Source organism: Oncorhynchus gorbuscha, linkage group LG05, assembly GCF_021184085.1.
Source record: "Oncorhynchus gorbuscha isolate QuinsamMale2020 ecotype Even-year linkage group LG05, OgorEven_v1.0, whole genome shotgun sequence".
Taxonomy (NCBI): domain Eukaryota; kingdom Metazoa; phylum Chordata; class Actinopteri; order Salmoniformes; family Salmonidae; genus Oncorhynchus; species Oncorhynchus gorbuscha.
The window spans coordinates 95030737-95053001 of NC_060177.1; the positions used below are offsets into that span (position 1 = coordinate 95030737).

The following is a 22265-nucleotide window of genomic DNA, read 5'->3' on the forward strand; positions in this document are numbered from 1 at the left end:
CCCACCCCAACTCACACCCTGACCATACTAAATAAAGACAAAACATAGACTGCCCACCTAACTCACACCCTGACCATACTAAATAAAGACAGAACATAGACTGCCCACCCCAACTCACACCCTGACCATACTAAATAAAGACAAAACATAGACTGCCCACCCCAACTCACACCCTGACCATACTAAATAAAGACAAAACATAGACTGCCCACCCTAACTCACACCCTGACCATACTAAATAAAGACAGAACATAGACTGCCCACCCCAACTCACACCCTGACCATACTAAATAAAGACAGAACATAGACTGCCCACCCCAACTCACACCCTGACCATACTAAATAAAGACAGAACATAGACTGCCCACCCCAACTCACACCCTGACCATACTAAATAAAGACAGAACATAGACTGCCCACCCCAACTCACACCCTGACCATACTAAATAAAGACAAAACATAGACTGCCCACCCCAACTCACACCCTGACCATACTAAATAAAGACAGAACATAGACTGCCCACCCTAACTCACACCCTGACCAAACTAAATAAAGACAGAACATAGACTGCCCACCCCAACTCACACCCTGACCAAACTAAATAAAGACAGAACATAGACTGCCCACCTAACTCACACCCTGACCATACTAAATAAAGACAGAACATAGACTGCCCACCCTAACTCACGCCTGACCATACTAAATAAAGACAGAACATAGACTGCCCACCCTAACTCACGCCCTGACCATACTAAATAAAGACAGAACATAGACTGCCCACCCTAACTCACGCCCTGACCATACTAAATAAAGACAGAACATAGACTGCCCACCCTAACTCACACCCTGACCATACTAAATAAAGACAAAACATAGACTGCCCACCCCAACTCACGCCCTGACCATACTAAATAAAGACAGAACATAGACTGCCCACCCTAACTCACGCCCTGACCATACTAAATAAAGACAAAACATAGACTGCCCACCCCAACTCACGCCCTGACCATACTAAATAAAGACAGAACATAGACTGCCCACCCTAACTCACACCCTGACCAAACTAAATAAAGACAGAACATAGACTGCCCACCCCAACTCACGCCCTGACCATACTAAATAAAGACAGAACATAGACTGCCCACCCTAACTCACGCCCTGACCATACTAAATAAAGACAGAACATAGACTGCCCACCCCAACTCACGCCCTGACCATACTAAATAAAGACAGAACATAGACTGCCCACCCCAACTCACGCCCTGACCATACTAAATAAAGACAGAACATAGACTGCCCACCCCAACTCACACCCTGACCATACTAAATAAAGACAGAACATAGACTGCCCACCCCAACTCACACCCTGACCATACTAAATAAAGACAAAACATAGACTGCCCACCCTAACTCACGCCCTGACCATACTAAATAAAGACAGAACATAGACTGCCCACCCCAACTCACACCCTGACCAAACTAAATAAAGACAAAACATAGACTGCCCACCCCAACTCACACCCTGACCATACTAAATAAAGACAAAACATAGACTGCCCACCCTAACTCACACCCTGACCATACTAAATAAAGACAGAACATAGACTGCCCACCCCAACTCACACCCTGACCATACTAAATAAAGACAAAACATAGACTGCCCACCCCAACTCACACCCTGACCATACTAAATAAAGACAAAACATAGACTGCCCACCCTAACTCACACCCTGACCATACTAAATAAAGACAGAACATAGACTGCCCACCCCAACTCACACCCTGACCATACTAAATAAAGACAGAACATAGACTGCCCACCCCAACTCACACCCTGACCATACTAAATAAAGACAGAACATAGACTGCCCACCCCAACTCACACCCTGACCATACTAAATAAAGACAGAACATAGACTGCCCACCCTAACTCACACCCTGACCATACTAAATAAAGACAGAACATAGACTGCCCACCCCAACTCACACCCTGACCATACTAAATAAAGACAAAACATAGACTGCCCACCCCAACTCACACCCTGACCATACTAAATAAAGACAAAACATAGACTGCCCACCCTAACTCACACCCTGACCATACTAAATAAAGACAGAACATAGACTGCCCACCCCAACTCACACCCTGACCATACTAAATAAAGACAGAACATAGACTGCCCACCCCAACTCACACCCTGACCATACTAAATAAAGACAGAACATAGACTGCCCACCTCAACTCACACCCTGACCATACTAAATAAAGACAAAACATAGACTGCCCACCCTAACTCAGCCCTGACCATACTAAATAAAGACAGAACATAGACTGCCCACCCCAACTCACACCCTGACCAAACTAAATAAAGACAAAACATAGACTGCCCACCCCAACTCACACCCTGACCATACTAAATAAAGACAAAACATAGACTGCCCACCTAACTCACACCCTGACCATACTAAATAAAGACAGAACATAGACTGCCCACCCCAACTCACACCCTGACCATACTAAATAAAGACAAAACATAGACTGCCCACCCCAACTCACACCCTGACCAAACTAAATAAAGACAAAACATAGACTGCCCACCCCAACTCACACCCTGACCAAACTAAATAAAGACAGAACATAGACTGCCCACCCCAACTCACGCCCTGACCATACTAAATAATGACAAAACATAGACTGCCCACCCCAACTCACGCCCTGACCAAACTAAATAAAGACAGAACATAGACTGCCCACCCTAACTCACACCCTGACCATACTAAATAAAGACAGAACATAGACTGCCCACCCTAACTCACACCCTGACCAAACTAAATAAAGACAAAACATAGACTGCCCACCCTAACTCACACCCTGACCATACTAAATAAAGACAGAACATAGACTGCCCACCCTAACTCACACCCTGACCATACTAAATAAAGACAGAACATAGACTGCCCACCCTAACTCACGCCCTGACCATACTAAATAAAGACAGAACATAGACTGCCCACCCCAACTCACGCCCTGACCAAACTAAATAAAGACAGAACATAGACTGCCCACCCTAACTCACACCCTGACCAAACTAAATAAAGACAAAACATAGACTGCCCACCCTAACTCACACCCTGACCAAACTAAATAAAGACAAAACATAGACTGCCCACCCTAACTCACACCCTGACCAAACTAAATAAAGACAGAACATAGACTGCCCACCCCAACTCACACCCTGACCAAACTAAATAAAGACAGAACATAGACTGCCCACCCCAACTCACGCCCTGACCATACTAAATAAAGACAGAACATAGACTGATAAACTCATAATAAAGGTCAAAACGTGACATACAAACACACTATTTATTTAGTTTATTTTATATTGTAAATGACACAACACTAGTGTTCATCAACAACCACATAAAGTGAAATGCCACAGTAAAGTAAAGTAAAGTCAAATCAAATTGTATTTGTCACATGGAAATGCTTGGTAAGCAACAGGTGTTGACTAACAGTGAAATGCTTGGTAAGCAACAGGTGTAGACTAACAGTGAAATGCTTGGTAAACAACAGGTGTAGACTAACAGTGAAATGCTTAGTAAGCAACAGGTGTAGACTAACAGTGAAATGCTTGGTAAACAACAGGTGTTGACTAACAGTGAAATGTTTGGTAAACAACAGGTGTAGACTAACAGTGAAATGCTTGGTAAACAACAGGTGTAGACTAACAGTGAAATGCTTGGTAAACAACAGGTGTAGACTAACAGTGAAATGTTTGGTAAACAACAGGTGTAGACTAACAGTGAAATGCTTGGTAAGCAACAGGTGTAGACTAACATGGAAATGCTTGGTAAACAACAGGTGTAGACTAACAGAGAAATGCTTGGTAAACAACAGGTGTAGACTAACAGGGAAATGTTTGGTAAACAACAGGTGTAGACTAACAGTGAAATGCGGGTAAGCAACAGGTGTTAACATGGAAATGCTTGGTAAACAACAGGTGTAGACTAACAGTGAAAGTGGTAAGCAACATAGACTAACATGGAAATGCTTTAAACAACAGGTGTAGACTAACAGTGAAATGCTTGGTAAACAACAGGTGTTGACTAACAGTGAAATGGTAAGCAACAGGTGTAGACTAACATGGAAATGCTTGGTAAACAACAGGTGTTGACTAGTGAAATGCTTGGTAAACAACAGGTGTAGACTAACATGGAAATGCTTGGTAAACAACAGGTGTAGACTAACAGTGAAATGCTTGGTAAACAACAGGTGTTGACTAACAGTGAAATGCTGGTAAGCAACAGGTGTACTAACATGGAAATGCTTGGTAAACAACAGGTGTTGACTAACAGTGAAATGCTTGGTAAACAACAGGTGTAGACTAACATGGAAATGCTTGGTAAACAACAGGTGTTGACTAACAGTGAAATGCTTGGTAAACAACAGGTGTAGACTAACATGGAAATGCTTGGTAAACAACAGGTGTTGACTAACAGTGAAATGCTTGGTAAACAACAGGTGTTGACTAACAGTGAAATGTTTGGTAAACAACAGGTGTAACTAACAGTGAAATGCTTGGTAGGTGTAGACTAACATGGAAATGCTTGGTAAACAACAGGTGTAGACTAACAGGGAAATGCTTGGTAAACAACAGGTGTAGACTAACAGGGAAATGTTTGGTAAACAACAGGTGTAGACTAACAGTGAAATGCTTGGTAAGCAACAGGTGTAGACTAACATGGAAATGCTTGGTAAACAACAGGTGTAGACTAACAGGGAAATGCTTGGTAAACAACAGATGTAGACTAACAGGGAAATGCTTGGTAAACAACAGGTGTAGACTAACAGGGAAATGCTTGGTAAACAACAGGTGTAGACTAACAGTGAAATGCTTGGTAAACAACAGGTGTAGACTAACAGGGAAATGCTTCATAAACAACAGGTGTAGACTATCAGTGAAAATAGAGAAATAATATTAAAATCATAATAAATCCGATAACTTGGATATATACACAGAGTACCAGTACTGTGTCGATGTACTACGAGATAATTGAGGAAGATATGCACATATAGGTAGGTGTAAAGTGACTAGACAACAGGATAGATAATAGACAGTAACAGCAGTATACTGTAGGTAGGGGTAAAGGATAGATAATAGACAGTAGCAGCAGTATACTGTAGGTAGGGGTAAAGGATAGATAATAGACAGTAACAGCAGTATACTGTAGGTAAATGATAGATAATAGACAGTAACAGCAGTATACTGTAGGTAGGGGTAAAGGATAGATAATAGACAGTAACAGCAGTATACTGTAGGTAAAGGATAGATAATAGACAGTAACAGCAGTATACTGTAGGTAGGGGTAAAGGATAGATAATAGACAGTAACAGCAGTATACTGTAGGTAGGGGTAAAGGATAGATAATAGACAGTAACAGCAGTATACTGTAGGTAGGGGTAAAGGATAGATAATAGACAGTAACAGCAGTATACTGTAGGTAGGGGTAAAGGATAGATAGACAGTAACAGCAGTATACTGTAGGTAGGGGTCAAGGATAGATAATAGACAGTAACAGCAGTATACTGTAGGTAGGGGTAAAGGATAGATAATAGACAGTAACAGCAGCATACTGTAGGTAGGGAAGAAGTGCACTATATAGGGAATAGGGCTCTGGTTTAAAGTAGTGCACTATATAGAGAATAGGGCTCTGGTCTAAAGTAGTGCACTATATAGGGAATAGGGCTCTGGTCTAAAGTAGTGCACTATATAGGGAATAGGGCCCTGGTCTAAAGTAGTGCACTATATAGGGAATAGGGCTCTGGTCTAAAGTAGTGCACTATATAGGGAATAGGGCTCTGGTCTAAAGTAGTGCACTATATAGGGAATAGGGCTCTGGTCTAAAGTAGTGCACTATATAGGGAATAGGGCTCTGGTCTAAAGTAGTGTACTATAAAGGGAATAGGGCTCTGGTCTAAAGTAGTGCACTATATAGGGAATAGGGCTCTGGTCTAAAGTAGTGCACTATATAGGGAATAGGGCCCTGGTCTAAAGTAGTGCACTATATAGGGAATAGGGCCCTGGTCTAAAGTAGTGCACTATATAGGACACTAGCACCATATAAAGGCATATGTCAGAGGCTGAATGCACGATGACAGTTTGAACTAAACATGTCTAATGTACTAATTTCTTTCACATTTCTTACGATGTTTGTCAGAAAGTTGTGATTGATTTCCAGACTGAGAGTAGAGATCATTGATCTGGATCCCCGCTGTTACATAGTTGGTGTGGCCTTTGCTTTAGTGTGAGGCGAACAACCAATCACTGAAGGGTATTGTTCCTTTACTTAAACACGGGTCAAAAACAATTGCATCATCTTTCAAGCCACAGTTAGTAATAGCTTAATTTGTTATGTCCCATGAGGACTGGGTTACACCTTAAACTAATATTATATAATATGTTTATTTCTTCCACTTTACTCTAACTAATCCATGATTTACAAGAACATAAATAATACTATTTAAAGACGGCATACCACAAATGTAAAAACTAATCTTATAGAAACAATTTTCACTAAACTTTAACATAACATCTTACACCCCAAAATAACAAAATAAAACACAGTCCTGTTCTCAAAATTATAGTGTTGTCACTTACCAGGTTTCCATTCATCCTTTTCATACGCGCAAAGTATAAAACATTTCACAAATGTTGACAAAACTAAATACGCTAGACAACGTGGGACACAAATATTGATCTAATAACCATCATATGGAAGTAAACTTGGAGTCACACGATATTGTGTGGTCCTCTGGAAATCATACAGTTTATTAGGCTACAGATCTGTTGTGTGGGCTGACTGTTCAAAAGAGGTCTACTACTCCATCTAGGGAATAGAGTGTCATTTGGAACATAAACATTTCCACTACCCTCCGTTCCTCCCCTCCCCTCAGCCCCCCCCCCTCTCCCCTCAGCTTCCCTCCCCTCCCCTCAGCTCAGCTCCTCTCACCTCCCCTCAGCTCCCCTCAGCTCAGCTCCCCTCGCCTCCCCTCCCCCCTCCCCTCAGCTCAGCTCCCCTCACCTCCCGTCAGCTTCCCTCACCTCAGCTCCCCTCACCTCCCCTCAGCTTCCCTCCCCTCCCCTCACCTCAGCTCCCCTCACCTCCCCTCAGCTTCCCTCCCCTCAGCTCCCCTCACCTCCCCTCAGCTTCCCTCCCCTCAGCTCCCCTCAGCTCCCCTCCCCTCAGCTTCCCTCACCTCAGCTCCCCTTAGCTCCCCTCAGCTCCCCTCACCTCCCCTCAGCTTCCCTCCCCTCAGCTCAGCTCCCCTCACCTCCCGTCAGCTTCCCTCACCTCAGCTCCGCTCACCTCCCCTCAGCTTCCCTCCCCTCCCCTCACCTCAGCTCCCCTCACCTCCCCTCAGCTTCCCTCCCCTCCCCTCCCCTCAGCTTCCCTCCCTCACCTCCCCTCAGCTCCCCTCACCTCCCGTCAGCTTCCCTCACCTCAGCTCCCCTCACCTCCCCTCAGCTTCCCTCACCTCAGCTCCCCTCACCTCCCCTCAGCTTCCCTCACCTCAGCTCCCCTCACCTCCCCTCAGCTTCCCTCACCTCAGCTCCCTCACCTCCCCTCAGCTCCCCTCCCCTCACCTCAGCTCCCCTCCCCTCAGCTTCCCTCCCCTCACCTCCCCTCAGCTCCCCTCACCTCCCGTCAGCTTCCCTCACCTCAGCTCCCCTCACCTCCCCTCAGCTTCCCTCACCTCAGCTCCCCTCACCTCCCCTCAGCTTCCCTCCCCTCACCTCCCCTCCCCTCCCCTCAGCTTCCCTCACCTCAGCTCCCCTCACCTCCCCTCCCCTCAGCTCCCCCCTCACCTCCCCTCCCCTCCCCTCAGCTCCCCTCACCTCCCCTCCCCTCCCCTCAGCTCCCCTCCCCTCCCCTCACCTCCCCTCCCCTCCCCTCAGCTCCCCTCACCTCCCCTCAGCTTCCCTCACCTCAGCTCCCCTCACCTCCCCTCAGCTTCCCTCCCCTCACCTCCCCTCCCCTCCCCTCAGCTTCCCTCACCTCAGCTCCCCTCACCTCCCCTCCCCTCCCCTCCCCTCCCCTCCCCTCAGCTCCCCTCCCCTCCCCTCAGCTCCCCTCACCTCCCCTCCCCTCCCCTCCCTCCCCTCCCCCCTCCCCTCCCCTCCCCTCCCCTCCCCTCCCCTCCCCTCCCTCCCCTCCCCTCCCCTCCCCTCAGCTCCCCTCACCTCCCCTCCCCTCCCCTCAGCTTCCCTCACCTCAGCTCCACTCACCTCCCCTCAGCTTCCCTCACCTCAGCTCCCCTCACCTCCCCTCCCCTCCCCTCCCCTCAGCCCCTCAGCTCCCCTCCCCTCCCTCCCCTCCCCTCCTCCCCTCCCCTCCCTCCCCTCCCCTCCCCTCCCCTCCCCTCAGCTATTAGTATGATTATATAATGATTATATATTAATAACAACTCACCTCTCTTCTGCATAAAACTGAAGAGGTCATCAAGAAACTCTTTCCTCTTGTCATCGTTATCCAACTCGTACAACTAGAAGACAAGAAGGGGAGGGACACAATCTGATTAAACCTGGCCTCAGGGCAACCATTTCATGGACAAAACAATCACACCAAGAAGATCATTGAAACATTCATTCATGTTATTTCCATTCGTTTAATCTACTGTATTGAAGTGTATACTACTGTATTGAAGAGTATACTACTGTATTGAAGTGTATTCTACTGTATTGAAGTGTATACTACTGTATTGAAGAGTATACTACTGTATTGAAGTGTATTCTACTGTATTGAAGAGTATACTACTGTATTGAAGTGTATTCTACTGTATTGAAGAGTATACTACTGTATTGAGGTGTATTCTACTGTATTGAAGAGTATACTACTGTATTGAAGTGTATTCTACTGTATTGAAGAGTATACTACTGTATTGAGGTGTATTCTACTGTATTGAAGTGTATTCTACTGTATTGAAGAGTATACTACTGTATTGAAGTAGATTCTACTGAATTGAAGTGTATTCTACTGTATTGAAGAGTATACTACTGTATTGAAGTGTATTCTACTGTATTGAAGAGTATTCTACTGTATTGAGGTGTATTCTACTGTATTGAAGTGTATTCTACTGTATTGAAGAGTATACTACTGTATTGAAGTGTATTTTACTGTATTGAAGTGTATTCTACTGTATTGAAGAGTATACTACTGTATTGAAGTGTATTCTACTGTATTGAAGAGTATACTACTGTATTGAGTGTATTCTACTGTATTGAAGTGTATTCTACTGTATTGAAGAGTATACTACTGTATTGAAGTGTATACTACTGTATTGAAGAGTATACTACTGTATTGAAGAGTATTCTACTGTATTGAAGAGTATACTACTGTTTCGAAGAGTATACTACTGTATTGAAGAGTATTCTACTGTATTGAAGCCATTTCAAAACTGTGAAGTGTTTTAGAAAACAACATTCACGATTAAATGACTATCAACAAGTACCTCCAAAAACGCCAAAGGGAAGGTACAGTAGACAAGGAGACCAAAACACAACATATGCAGACTGTCGTCACTATTTTAACACCTATTTACTATTATTTGGTTCACATAAACCTTTAAAAAAACATATTTTGTTTGTGAATAAGAGCAGATGTGAATCTGCTAATTGTTGTTACAGATTTAAGACAATCTGTGAGTAACCTTGAGTAATCCTTCTCACCCCCCCCCCCTTTAAGATTTAGATGCACTATTGTAAAGTGACTGTTCCACTGGATGTCATAAGGTGAATGCACCAATTTGTAAGTCGCTCTGGATAAGAGCGTCTGCTAAATGACTTAAATGTAAATGTAAATGTTCTAAATTTATCATATAAGAAAGAGTATCTTGTGATCTGGAAACAGAGTGGCTGGAAACTAACAGACACTGTGTCTCCTCTGTGAAGGACCAATATCAGGAAACAGAGTGGCTGGAAACTAACAGACGCTGTGTCTCCTCTGTGAAGGAACAGTATCATGGACAAATATTTTATCCACATAGGGAGGGAACAATTAGAGCTGTTCTCACACTCCCTGCCTCCCAGCCTCCCCTGCCTCCCAGCCTCCCCTGCCTCCCTGCCTCCCAGCCTCCCTGCCTCCCTTGCCTCCCCTGCCTCCCTGCCTCCCAGCTCCCCTGCCTCCCAGCCTCCCTGCCTCCCTGCCTCCCAGCTCCCCTGCCTCCCTGCCTCCCAGCCTCCCCGCCTCCCTGCCTCCCAGCTCCCCAGCCTCCCAGCCTCCCTGCCTCCCAGCTCCCCAGCCTCCCAGCCTCCCAGCCTCCCAGCTCCCCAGCCTCCCAGCCTCCCTGCCTCCCTGCCTCCCTGCCTCCATGCCTCCCTGCCTCCCAGCCTCCCTGCCTCCCAGCCTCCCTGCCTCCCAGCTCCCCAGCCTCCCTGCCTCCCAGCCTCCCAGCATCCCTGCCTCCCAGCTCCCCAGCCTCCCAGCCTCCCAGCTCCCCAGCCTCCCAGCCTCCCTGCCTCCCAGCCTCCCTGCCTCCATGCCTCCCAGCCTCCCTGCCTCCCAGCTCCCCTGCCTCCCTGCCTCCCAGCCTCCCTGCCTCCCTGCCTCTCAGCTCCCCAGCCTCCCTGCCTCCCAGCTCCCCAGCCTCCCAGCCTCCCAGCCTCCATGCCTCCCAGCATCCCAGCTCCCCTGCCTCCCTGCCTCCCAGCTCCCCAGCCTCCCAGCCTCCCAGCTCCCCAGCCTCCCAGCATCCCAGCATCCCTGCCTCCCAGCTCCCCAGCCTCCCAGCCTCCCAGCCTCCCTTCCTCCCAGCCTCCCAGCCTCCCTGCCTCCCAGCCTCCCAGCCTCCCTGCCTCCCAGCCTCCCTGCCTCCCAGCCTCCCAGCTCCCCAGCCTTCCTGCCTCCCTGCCTCCCAGCCTCCCCTGTCTCCCAGCCTCCCTGCCTCCCAGCCACCCAGCCTCCCTGCCTCCCAGCCACCCCAGCCTCCCTGCTTCCCTGACTCCCTGCCTCCCAGCCTCCCAGCCTCCCTGCCTCCCTGCCTCCCAGCCTCCCAGCCTCCCAGCCTCCCTGCCTCCCAGCCTCCCAGCCTCCCTGTCTTCCAGGTCAACCAGTGAAGAACAAACACCAATGTAAATACAATCAATATTTATTTATTTTCCCTTTTGTACTTTAACTATTTGCACATCGTTACAACACTGTATATAGACATAATATTATATTTGAAATGTCTTTATTATTTTTTGAACTTTTGTGAGTGTAATGTTTACTGTAAATTGAGAGAGAGAGAGAGACAGAGAGAGAGAGAGAGAGAGAGACAGAGAGAGAGAGACAGAGAGAGAAAGAGAAGGAGAGAGAGAGAGAGAGACAGAGAGAGAGAGAGACAGAGAGAGCAAGAGAGAGAGAGAGAGAGAGAGAGACAGATACAGAGAGACAGAGAGAGATACAGAGAGATAGATACAGAGAGATACAGAGAGAGATATATACAGAGAGATACAGAGAGATACAGAGAGAGATACAGAGAGATAGATACAGAGGGAGAGAGTTATTGTTCATTTCACTTTTGTATATTATCTACCTCACTTGCTATGGCATTGTTAACACAGGTTTCCCATACCAATAAAGCCCCTTGAATTGAAATGGAATTGAATTGAGAGAGAGAGAGATACAGAGAGAGAGATACAGAGGGAGAGAGAGAGATACAGAGAGAGATACAGAGAGAGAGACACACAGAGAGAGATACAGAGAGAGAGACACACAGAGAGAGATACAGAGAGATATACAGAGAGAGATACAGAGAGAAAAAGAGAGAGAGATACAGAGAGATACAGAGATATACAGAGAGAGAGAGATATACAGAGAGATACAGAGAGATACAGAGAGAGATAGAGAGAGAGAGAGAGAGAGAGATACAGAGAGATACAGAGAGATACAGAGAGATACAGAGAGAGATACAGAGAGAAAGAGCGAGAGAGATACAGAGAGATACAGAGAGATACAGAGAGAGAGATATATACAGAGAGATACAGAGAGAGATACAGATAGATACAGAGAGATACAGAGAGATACAGATAGATACAGAGAGAGATACAGAGAGATAGAGAGAGATACAGAGAGAGATACAGAGAGAGAGAGAGATACAGAGAGAGATACAGAGAGAGAGACAGAGAGGCGATACAGAGAGAGAGACACACAGAGAGAAATACAGAGAGATATACAGAGAGAGATACAGAGAGATACAGAGAGATACAGAGAGAGAGAGAGAGAGAGAGAGAGAGAGAGAGAGAGAGAGAGAGAGAGAGAGAGAGAGAGAGAGAGAGAGAGAGATACAGAGAGATACAGAAAGATACAGAGAGAGATACAGAGAGAGACACAGAGAGAGATACAGAGAGGCGATACAGAGAGAGAAACAGAGAGAGAGACACACAGAGAGAAATACAGAGAGATATACAGAGAGAGATACAGAGAGAGATACAGAGAGAGACACAGAGAGAGAGATACAGAGATATATACAGAGAGAGAAATACAGAGAGATATACAGAGAGAGAAATACAGAGATATATACAGAGAGATATACAGAGAGATATACAGAGAGATACAGAGAGAGATACAAAGAGATACAGAGAGAGATACAGAGAGATACAGAGAGATACAGAGAGAGATACAGAGAGATAGAGAGACAGAGAGATACATAGAGAGTTACATAGAGAGTTACAGAGAGATATACAGAGAGAGATACAGAGAGATACAGAGAGATACAGAGACAGAGAGAGACACAGAGAGAGAGACAGAGAGATATACAGAGAGATACAGACAGAGAGACAGAGAGTGTTACAGAGAGATACAGAGAGAGATACAGAGAGACATAGGTAGAGATACAGAGAGATACAGAGAGAGACACAGAGAGAGATACAGAGAGGCGATACAGAGAAAGAAACAGAGAGAGAGAGACAGAGAGAGATACAGAGAGATATACAGAGAGAGAGAGACAGAGAGAGATACAGAGAGATATATAGAGAGAGAGATACAGAGATATATACAGAGAGATACAGAGAGAGAGAGAGAGAGAGAGTTACAGAGAGATACAGAGAGATACAGAGAAAGACAGAGAGACAGAGAAATAGAGAGAGATACAGAGAGAGACACAGAGTGAGATGCAGAGAGAGATACAGAGAGAGAGAGAGAGAGAGAGAGAGACAGAGAGAGAGAGAGAGAGAGAGAGAGAGAGAGAGAGAGAGAGAGAGAGAGAGAGAGAGAGAGAGAGAGAGAGAGAGAGAGAGAGAGAGAGAGAGAGAGAGGGAGAGAGAAAGAGACAGAGAGAGAGATTAGCTGTCACTAATATTAAAGAGGAGAGAGAGAGATACAGAGAGAGAGAGAGAGAGAGAGAGAGAGAGAGAGAGAGAGAGAGAGAGAGAGAGAGAGAGAGAGAGAGAGAGAGAGAGAGAGAGAGAGAGAGAGAGAGAGAGAGAGAGAGAGACAGAGAGAGAGAGAGAGAGAGAGAGACAGAGAGAGACAGAGAGAGAGAGAGAGAGACAGAGAGAGAGAGAGAGAGACAGAGAGAGAGAGAGATATACAGAGAGAGATACAGAGAGATACAGAGAGATACAGAGACAGAGAGAGACACAGAGAGAGAGACAGAGAGATATACAGAGAGATACAGACAGAGAGACAGAGAGTGTTACAGAGAGATACAGAGAGAGATACAGAGAGACATAGGTAGAGATACAGAGAGATACAGAGAGAGACACAGAGAGAGATACAGAGAGGCGATACAGAGAAAGAAACAGAGAGAGAGACAGAGAGATACAGAGAGATATACAGAGAGAGAGAGACAGAGAGAGTAGAGAGAGATATAGAGAGAGAGATACAGAGATATATACAGAGAGATACAGGGAGAGACACAGAGAGATACAGGGAGAGATACAGAGAGAGAGAGAGAGAGAGAGAGAGAGAGAGAGAGAGAGAGAGAGAGAGAGAGTTACAGAGAGATACAGAGAGATACAGAGAAAGACAGAGAGACAGAGAAATAGAGAGAGATACAGAGAGAGACACAGAGTGAGATGCAGAGAGAGAGAGAGAGAGAGAGAGGGCAACGGGAGATCAGATCAATACAAGAAGACAGAGATATGACCTTTGGAATCAGCGGGGCAGAACGAGACCCCAGAGATAATAACTGAACATTTAAGAGTGGATTAGCTGTCACCAATATTAAAGAACTGAGAGAGAGAGAGAGAGAGAGAGAGAGAGAGAGAGAGAGAGAGAGAGAGAGAGAGAGAGAGACAGAGAGAGAGAGAGAGAGAGAGAGAGAGAGAGAGAGAGAGAGAGAGAGAGAGTGAGAGAGAGACCAGAGAGAGAGAGAGAGAGAGAGACCAGAGAGAGAGAGAGGTGATTAGAGTTAAACCAGAGTAGAGAGAGAGAGAGACAAAGAGAGAGAGACACAGTGAGACAGAGAGAGAAACTGATTAGATGTTAAACCAGGGGTAGAGGTGATTAGATGTTAAACCAGGGGTAGAGGTAGAGGTGATTAGATGTTAAACCAGGGGTAGAGGTGATTAGATGTTAAACCAGGGGTAGAGGTGATTAGATGTTAAACCAGGGGTAGAGGTGATTAGATGTTAAACCAGGGGTAGAAGTGATTAGATGTTAAACCAGGGGTAGAGGTAGAGGTGATTAGATGTTAAACCAGGGGTAGAGGTGATTAGATGTTAAACCAGGGGTAGAGGTGATTAGATGTTAAACCAGGGGTAGAGGTAGAGGTGATTAGATGTTAAACCAGGGGTAGAGGTAGAGGTGATTAGATGTTAAACCAGGGGTAGAGGTAGAGGTGATTAGATGTTAAACCAGGGGTAGAGGTGATTAGATGTAAACTTGGGGTAGAGGTGATTAGATGTAAACTTGGGTAGCTGTACACTGTACATTCATCACTCCATCAGTTGTAAACCAGAAGCAGATGACAGCTCACAAACATTTGGATGTCGTAGATCACAACCAGTAAGAAATAGTTTTCTCAGTTTTCTCTAAATTACCCCTGAAATGGTAATAATTAAGTTCCATTACATCGTAAGGAAAATACTGAATATGAATCAACGTCCAATCATTTCAGATGATGATTGTTCTGTCTTCCACATGGAAACAGTGAACGGTTTTAATTAAATTAAGCCCTGTTCTCTATTGTACCTGCACCATAGTACTATACACACTACACTACCACACTATAGTACTATATACAATACACTACCACACCACAGTACTATACACACTACACTACCACACCATAGTACTATACACACTACACTACCACACCATAGTACTATACACACTACACTACCACACCATAGTACTATACACAATACACTACCACACCACAGTACTATACACACTACACTACCACACCACAGGACTATACACAATACACTACCACACCATAGTACTATACACACTACACTACCACACCATAGTACTATACACACTACACTACCACACCATAGTACTATACACACTACACTACCACACCATAGTACTATACACAATACACTACCACACCATAGTACTATACACAATACACTACCATAGTACTATACACACTACCACACCATAGTACTATACACAATACACTACCACACCATAGTACTATACACACTACACTACCACACCATAGTACTATACACACTACACTACCACACCATAGTACTATACACACTACCACACCATAGTGCTATACACACTACACTACCACACCATAGTACTATACACAATACACTACCATAGTACTATACCCAATACACTACCACACCATAGTGCTATACACAATACACTACCACACCATAGTACTATACACACTACACTACCACAGTACTATACACACTACCACACCATAGTACTATACACAATACACTACCACACCATAGTACTATACACACTACACACCATAGTACTATACTACACTACCATAGTACTATACACACTACACTACACACCATAGTACTATACACACTACACTACCATACCACACCACAGTACTATACACACTACCACACCATAGTACTATACACACTACTACCACACCATAGTACTATACACACTACCACACCATAGTACTATACACACTACACTACCACACCATAGTACTATACACAATACACTACCACACTATAGTACTATACACACTACACTACCATAGTACTATACACAATACACTACCATAGTACTATACACATAGTACACTACACTACCACACCATAGTACTATACACACTACACTACCACACCATAGTACTATACACACTACCACACCATAGTACTATACACACACTACACTACCACACCATAGTACTATACACACTACACTACCACACCATAGTACTATACACACTACACTACCACACCATAGTACTATACACACTACCACACCATAGTACTATACACACTACACTACTATACACACACACTACCACACCATAGTACTATACACACTACCACACCATAGTACTATACACACTACATACCACACCATAGTACTATACACACTACCACATAGTACTATACACACTACCACACCATAGTACTATACACACTACACACACCATAGTACTATACACACTACACTACCACACCATAGTACTATACACACTACCACACCATAGTACTATACACACTACCACACCACAGTACTATACACACTACTACACTACACACCATAGTACTATACACACTACACTACCACACCATAGTACTATACACACTACCACACCACAGTACTATACACACTACACTACCACACCACAGTACTATACACACTACCACACCATAGTACTATACACACTACACTACCACACCACAGTACTATACACAATACACACAGTACTATACACACTACACTACCATAGTACCATACAGTACTATACACACTACCACACCACAGTACTATACACACACATACATAGTACTATACACACTACACACCACAGTACTATACACACACACTATAGTACTATACACACTACACTACCACACCACAGTACTATACACAATACACTACCACACTATAGTACTATACACACTATACACTACCATAGTACTATACCATACACTACCATAGTACTATACACACTACACTACCACACCATAGTATTATACACACTACCACACCATAGTACTATACACACTACACTACCACACCATAGTATTATACTACCACACCATAGTACTATACACACTACACTACCACACCATAGTATTATACACACTACCACACCATAGTACTATACACACTACACTACCACACCATAGTATTATACACACTACCACACCATAGTACATACACTACACTACCACACCATAGTATTATACACACTACCACACCATAGTACTATACACACTACCACACCATAGTACTATACACACTATACCACACATTATACACACTACCACACCATAGTACTATACACACTACCACACCATAGTACTATACACACTACACTACACACTATAGTACTATACACACTACCACACCACAGTACTATACACACTACACTACCACACCATAGTACTATACTACCACACTATAGTACTATACACTACCACACCATAGTACTATACACACTACACTACCACAGTACTATACACACTACCACACCATAGTACTATACACACTACACTACCACACCACAGTACTATACACACTACCACACCACAGTACTATACACACTACACTACCACACCACAGTACTATACACACTACCACACCACAGTACTATACACACTACACTACCACACCACAGTACTATACACACTACACTACCACACCATAGTACTATACACACTACCACACCACAGTACTATACACACTACACTACCACACCACAGTACTATACACACTACCACACCACAGTACTATACACACTACACTACCACACCACAGTACTATACACACTACACTACCACACCATAGTACTATACACACTACCACACCACAGTACTATACACACTACACTACCACACCATAGTACTATACACACTACACTACCACACCACAGTACTATACACACTACCACACCACAGTACTATACACACTACACTACCACACCATAGTACTATACACACTACCACACCACAGTACTATACACACTACACTACCACACCACAGTACTATACACACTACACTACCACACCACAGTACTATACACACTACCACACCACAGTACTATACACACTACACTACCACACCATAGTACTATACACACTACCACACCACAGTACTATACACACTACACTACCACACCACAGTACTATACACACTACCACACTATAGTACTATACACACTACCACACCACAGTACTATACACACTACCACACCATAGTACTATACACACTACACTACCACACCACAGTACTATACACACTACCACACCATAGTACTATACACACTACACTACCACACCACAGTACTATACACACTACCACACCACAGTACTATACACACTACACACCACACCACAGTACTATACACATACACTACACACCATAGTACTATACACACTACCACCACAGTACTATACACACTACACTACCACACCACAGTACTATACACACTACCACACCACAGTACTATACACACTACACTACCACACCACAGTACTATACACAATACACTACCACACTATAGTACTATACACACTACACGACCATAGTACTATACACACTACACTACCACACCACAGTACTATACACACTACCACACCACAGTACTATACACACTACACTACCACACCACAGTACTATACACACTACCACACTAAAGTACTATACACACTACACTACCACACCACAGTGCTATACACAATACACTACCACACTATAGTACTATACACACTACACGACCATAGTACTATACACAATACACTACCATAGTACTATACACACTACACTACCACACCATAGTATTATACACACTACCACACCATAGTACTATACACACTACACTACCACACCATAGTATTATACACACTACCACACCATAGTACTATACACACTACACTACCACACCATAGTATTATACACACTACCACACCATAGTACTATACACACTACACTACCACACCATAGTATTATACACACTACACACCATAGTACTATACACACTACACTACCACACCATAGTATTATACACACTACCACACCATAGTACTATACACACTACCACACCATAGTACTATACACACTACACTACCACACCATAGTATTATACACACTACCACACCATAGTACTATACACACTACCACACCATAGTACTATACACACTACACTACCACACTATAGTACTATACACACTACCACACCACAGTACTATACACACTACACTACCACACCACAGTACTATACACACTACCACACTATAGTACTATACACACTACCACACCATAGTACTATACACACTACACTACCACACCACAGTACTATACACACTACCACACCATAGTACTATACACACTACACTACCACACCACAGTACTATACACACTACCACACCACAGTACTATACACACTACACTACCACACCACAGTACTATACACACTACACTACCACACCATAGTACTATACACACTACCACACCACAGTACATACACACCATAGTACTATACACACTACCACACCACAGTACTATACACACTACACTACCACACCACAGTACTATACACACTACACTACCACACCATAGTACTATACACACTACCACACCACAGTACTATACACACTACACTACCACACCACAGTACTATACACACTACACTACCACACCACAGTACTATACACACTACCACACCACAGTACTATACACACTACACTACCACACCATAGTACTATACACACTACCACACCACAGTACTATACACACTACACTACCACACCACAGTACTATACACAATACACTACCACACCACAGTACTATACCACTACCACACCACAGTACTATACACACTACACTACCACACCATAGTACTATACACACTACCACACCACAGTACTATACACACTACACTACCACACCACAGTACTATACACACTACACTACCACACCACAGTACTATACACACTACACTACCACACCATAGTACTATACACAATACACTACCATAGTACTATACACAATACACTACCACACAATAGTACTATACACACTACACTACCACACCATAGTACTATACACACTACACTACCTCACCATAGTACTATACACAATACACTACCACACCATAGTACTATACACAATACACTACCATAGTACTATACACAATACACTACCATAGTACTATACACAATACACTACCATAGTACTATACACAATACACTACCACACTATAGTACTATATACAATACACTACCATACCATAGTACTATACACAATACACTACCACACCATAGTAATATACACACTACCACACCATAGTACTATACACACTACACTACCACACCACAGTACTATACACACTACACTACCACACCATAGTACTATACACACTACATACCACAGTACTATACACTACCACACATAGTACTATACACACTACACTACCACACCACAGTACTATACACAATACACTACCACACTATAGTACTATACACACTACACTACCATAGTACTATACACAATACACTACCATAGTACTATACACACTACACTACCACACCATAGTATTATACACACTACCACACCATAGTACTATACACACTACACTACCACACCATAGTATTATACACACTACCACACCATAGTACTATACACACTACACTACCACACCATAGTATTATACACACTACCACACCATAGTACTATACACACTACCACACCATAGTACTATACACACTACACTACCACACTATAGTACTATACACACTACCACACCACAGTACTATACTACACTACCACACCACAGTACTATACACACTACCACACTATAGTACTACCACACCACATACACACACTACCACACCATAGTACTATACACACTACCACACCACAGTACTATACACACTACACTACCACACCACAGTACTATACACACTACACTACCACACCACAGTACTATACACACTACCACACCACAGTACTATACACACTACACTACCACACCATAGTACTATACACACTACCACACCACAGTACTATACACACTACACTACCACACCACAGTACTATACACACTACACTACCACACCACAGTACTATACACACTACACTACCACACCTTAGTACTATACACAATACACTACCATAGTACTATACACAATACACTACCATAGTACTATACACAATACACTACCATAGTACTATACACAATACACTACCACACCATAGTACTATACACAATACACTACCACACCATAGTAATATACACAATACACTACCACACCACAGTACTATACACACTACACTACCACACCACAGTACTATACACACTACACTACCACACCATAGTACTATACACACTACCACATCATAGTACATATACACTACCACACCATAGTACTATACACACTACCACAACATAGTACTATACACTACACTACCACACCACAGTACTATACTACACTACCACACCTTAGTACTATACACAATACACTACCATAGTACTATACACAATACACTACCACACAATAGTACTATACACACTACACTACCACACCATAGTACTATACACACTACACTACCTCACCATAGTACTATACACAATACACTACCACACCATAGTACTATACACAATACACTACCATAGTACTATACACAATACACTACCATAGTACTATACACAATACACTACCATAGTACTATACACAATACACTACCACACTATAGTACTATATACAATACACTACCACACCATAGTACTATACACAATACACTACCACACCATAGTAATATACACAATACACTACCACACCACAGTACTATACACACTACACTACCACACCACAGTACTATACACACTACACTACCACACCATAGTACTATACACACTACCACACCACAGTACTATACACACTACACTACCACACCATAGTACTATACACAATACACTACCATAGTACTATACACAATACACTACCACACCATAGTACTATACACAATACACTACCACACTATAGTACTATACACAACACACTACCACACCATAGTACTATACACAATACACTACCACACCATAGTATTATACACAATACACTACCATAGTACTATACACACTACCACACCATAGTACTATACA

The 22265-nt window shown here is 43.7% G+C and overlaps 1 protein-coding gene across 2 annotated transcripts in view; it reads right to left on the bottom strand.

Annotated features, from left to right (window-relative positions):
- Positions 1-22265, bottom strand: part of LOC124036678 (AT-rich interactive domain-containing protein 3A-like) — a 298644-nt gene that overhangs the window by 75027 nt on the left and 201352 nt on the right. For both annotated transcript variants that reach the window (XM_046351527.1, XM_046351526.1), the window contains one exon: positions 8477-8549. In XM_046351527.1, the coding sequence (XP_046207483.1) occupies positions 8477-8549 (73 nt within the window). The remainder of the gene's footprint in view (positions 1-8476; positions 8550-22265) is intronic.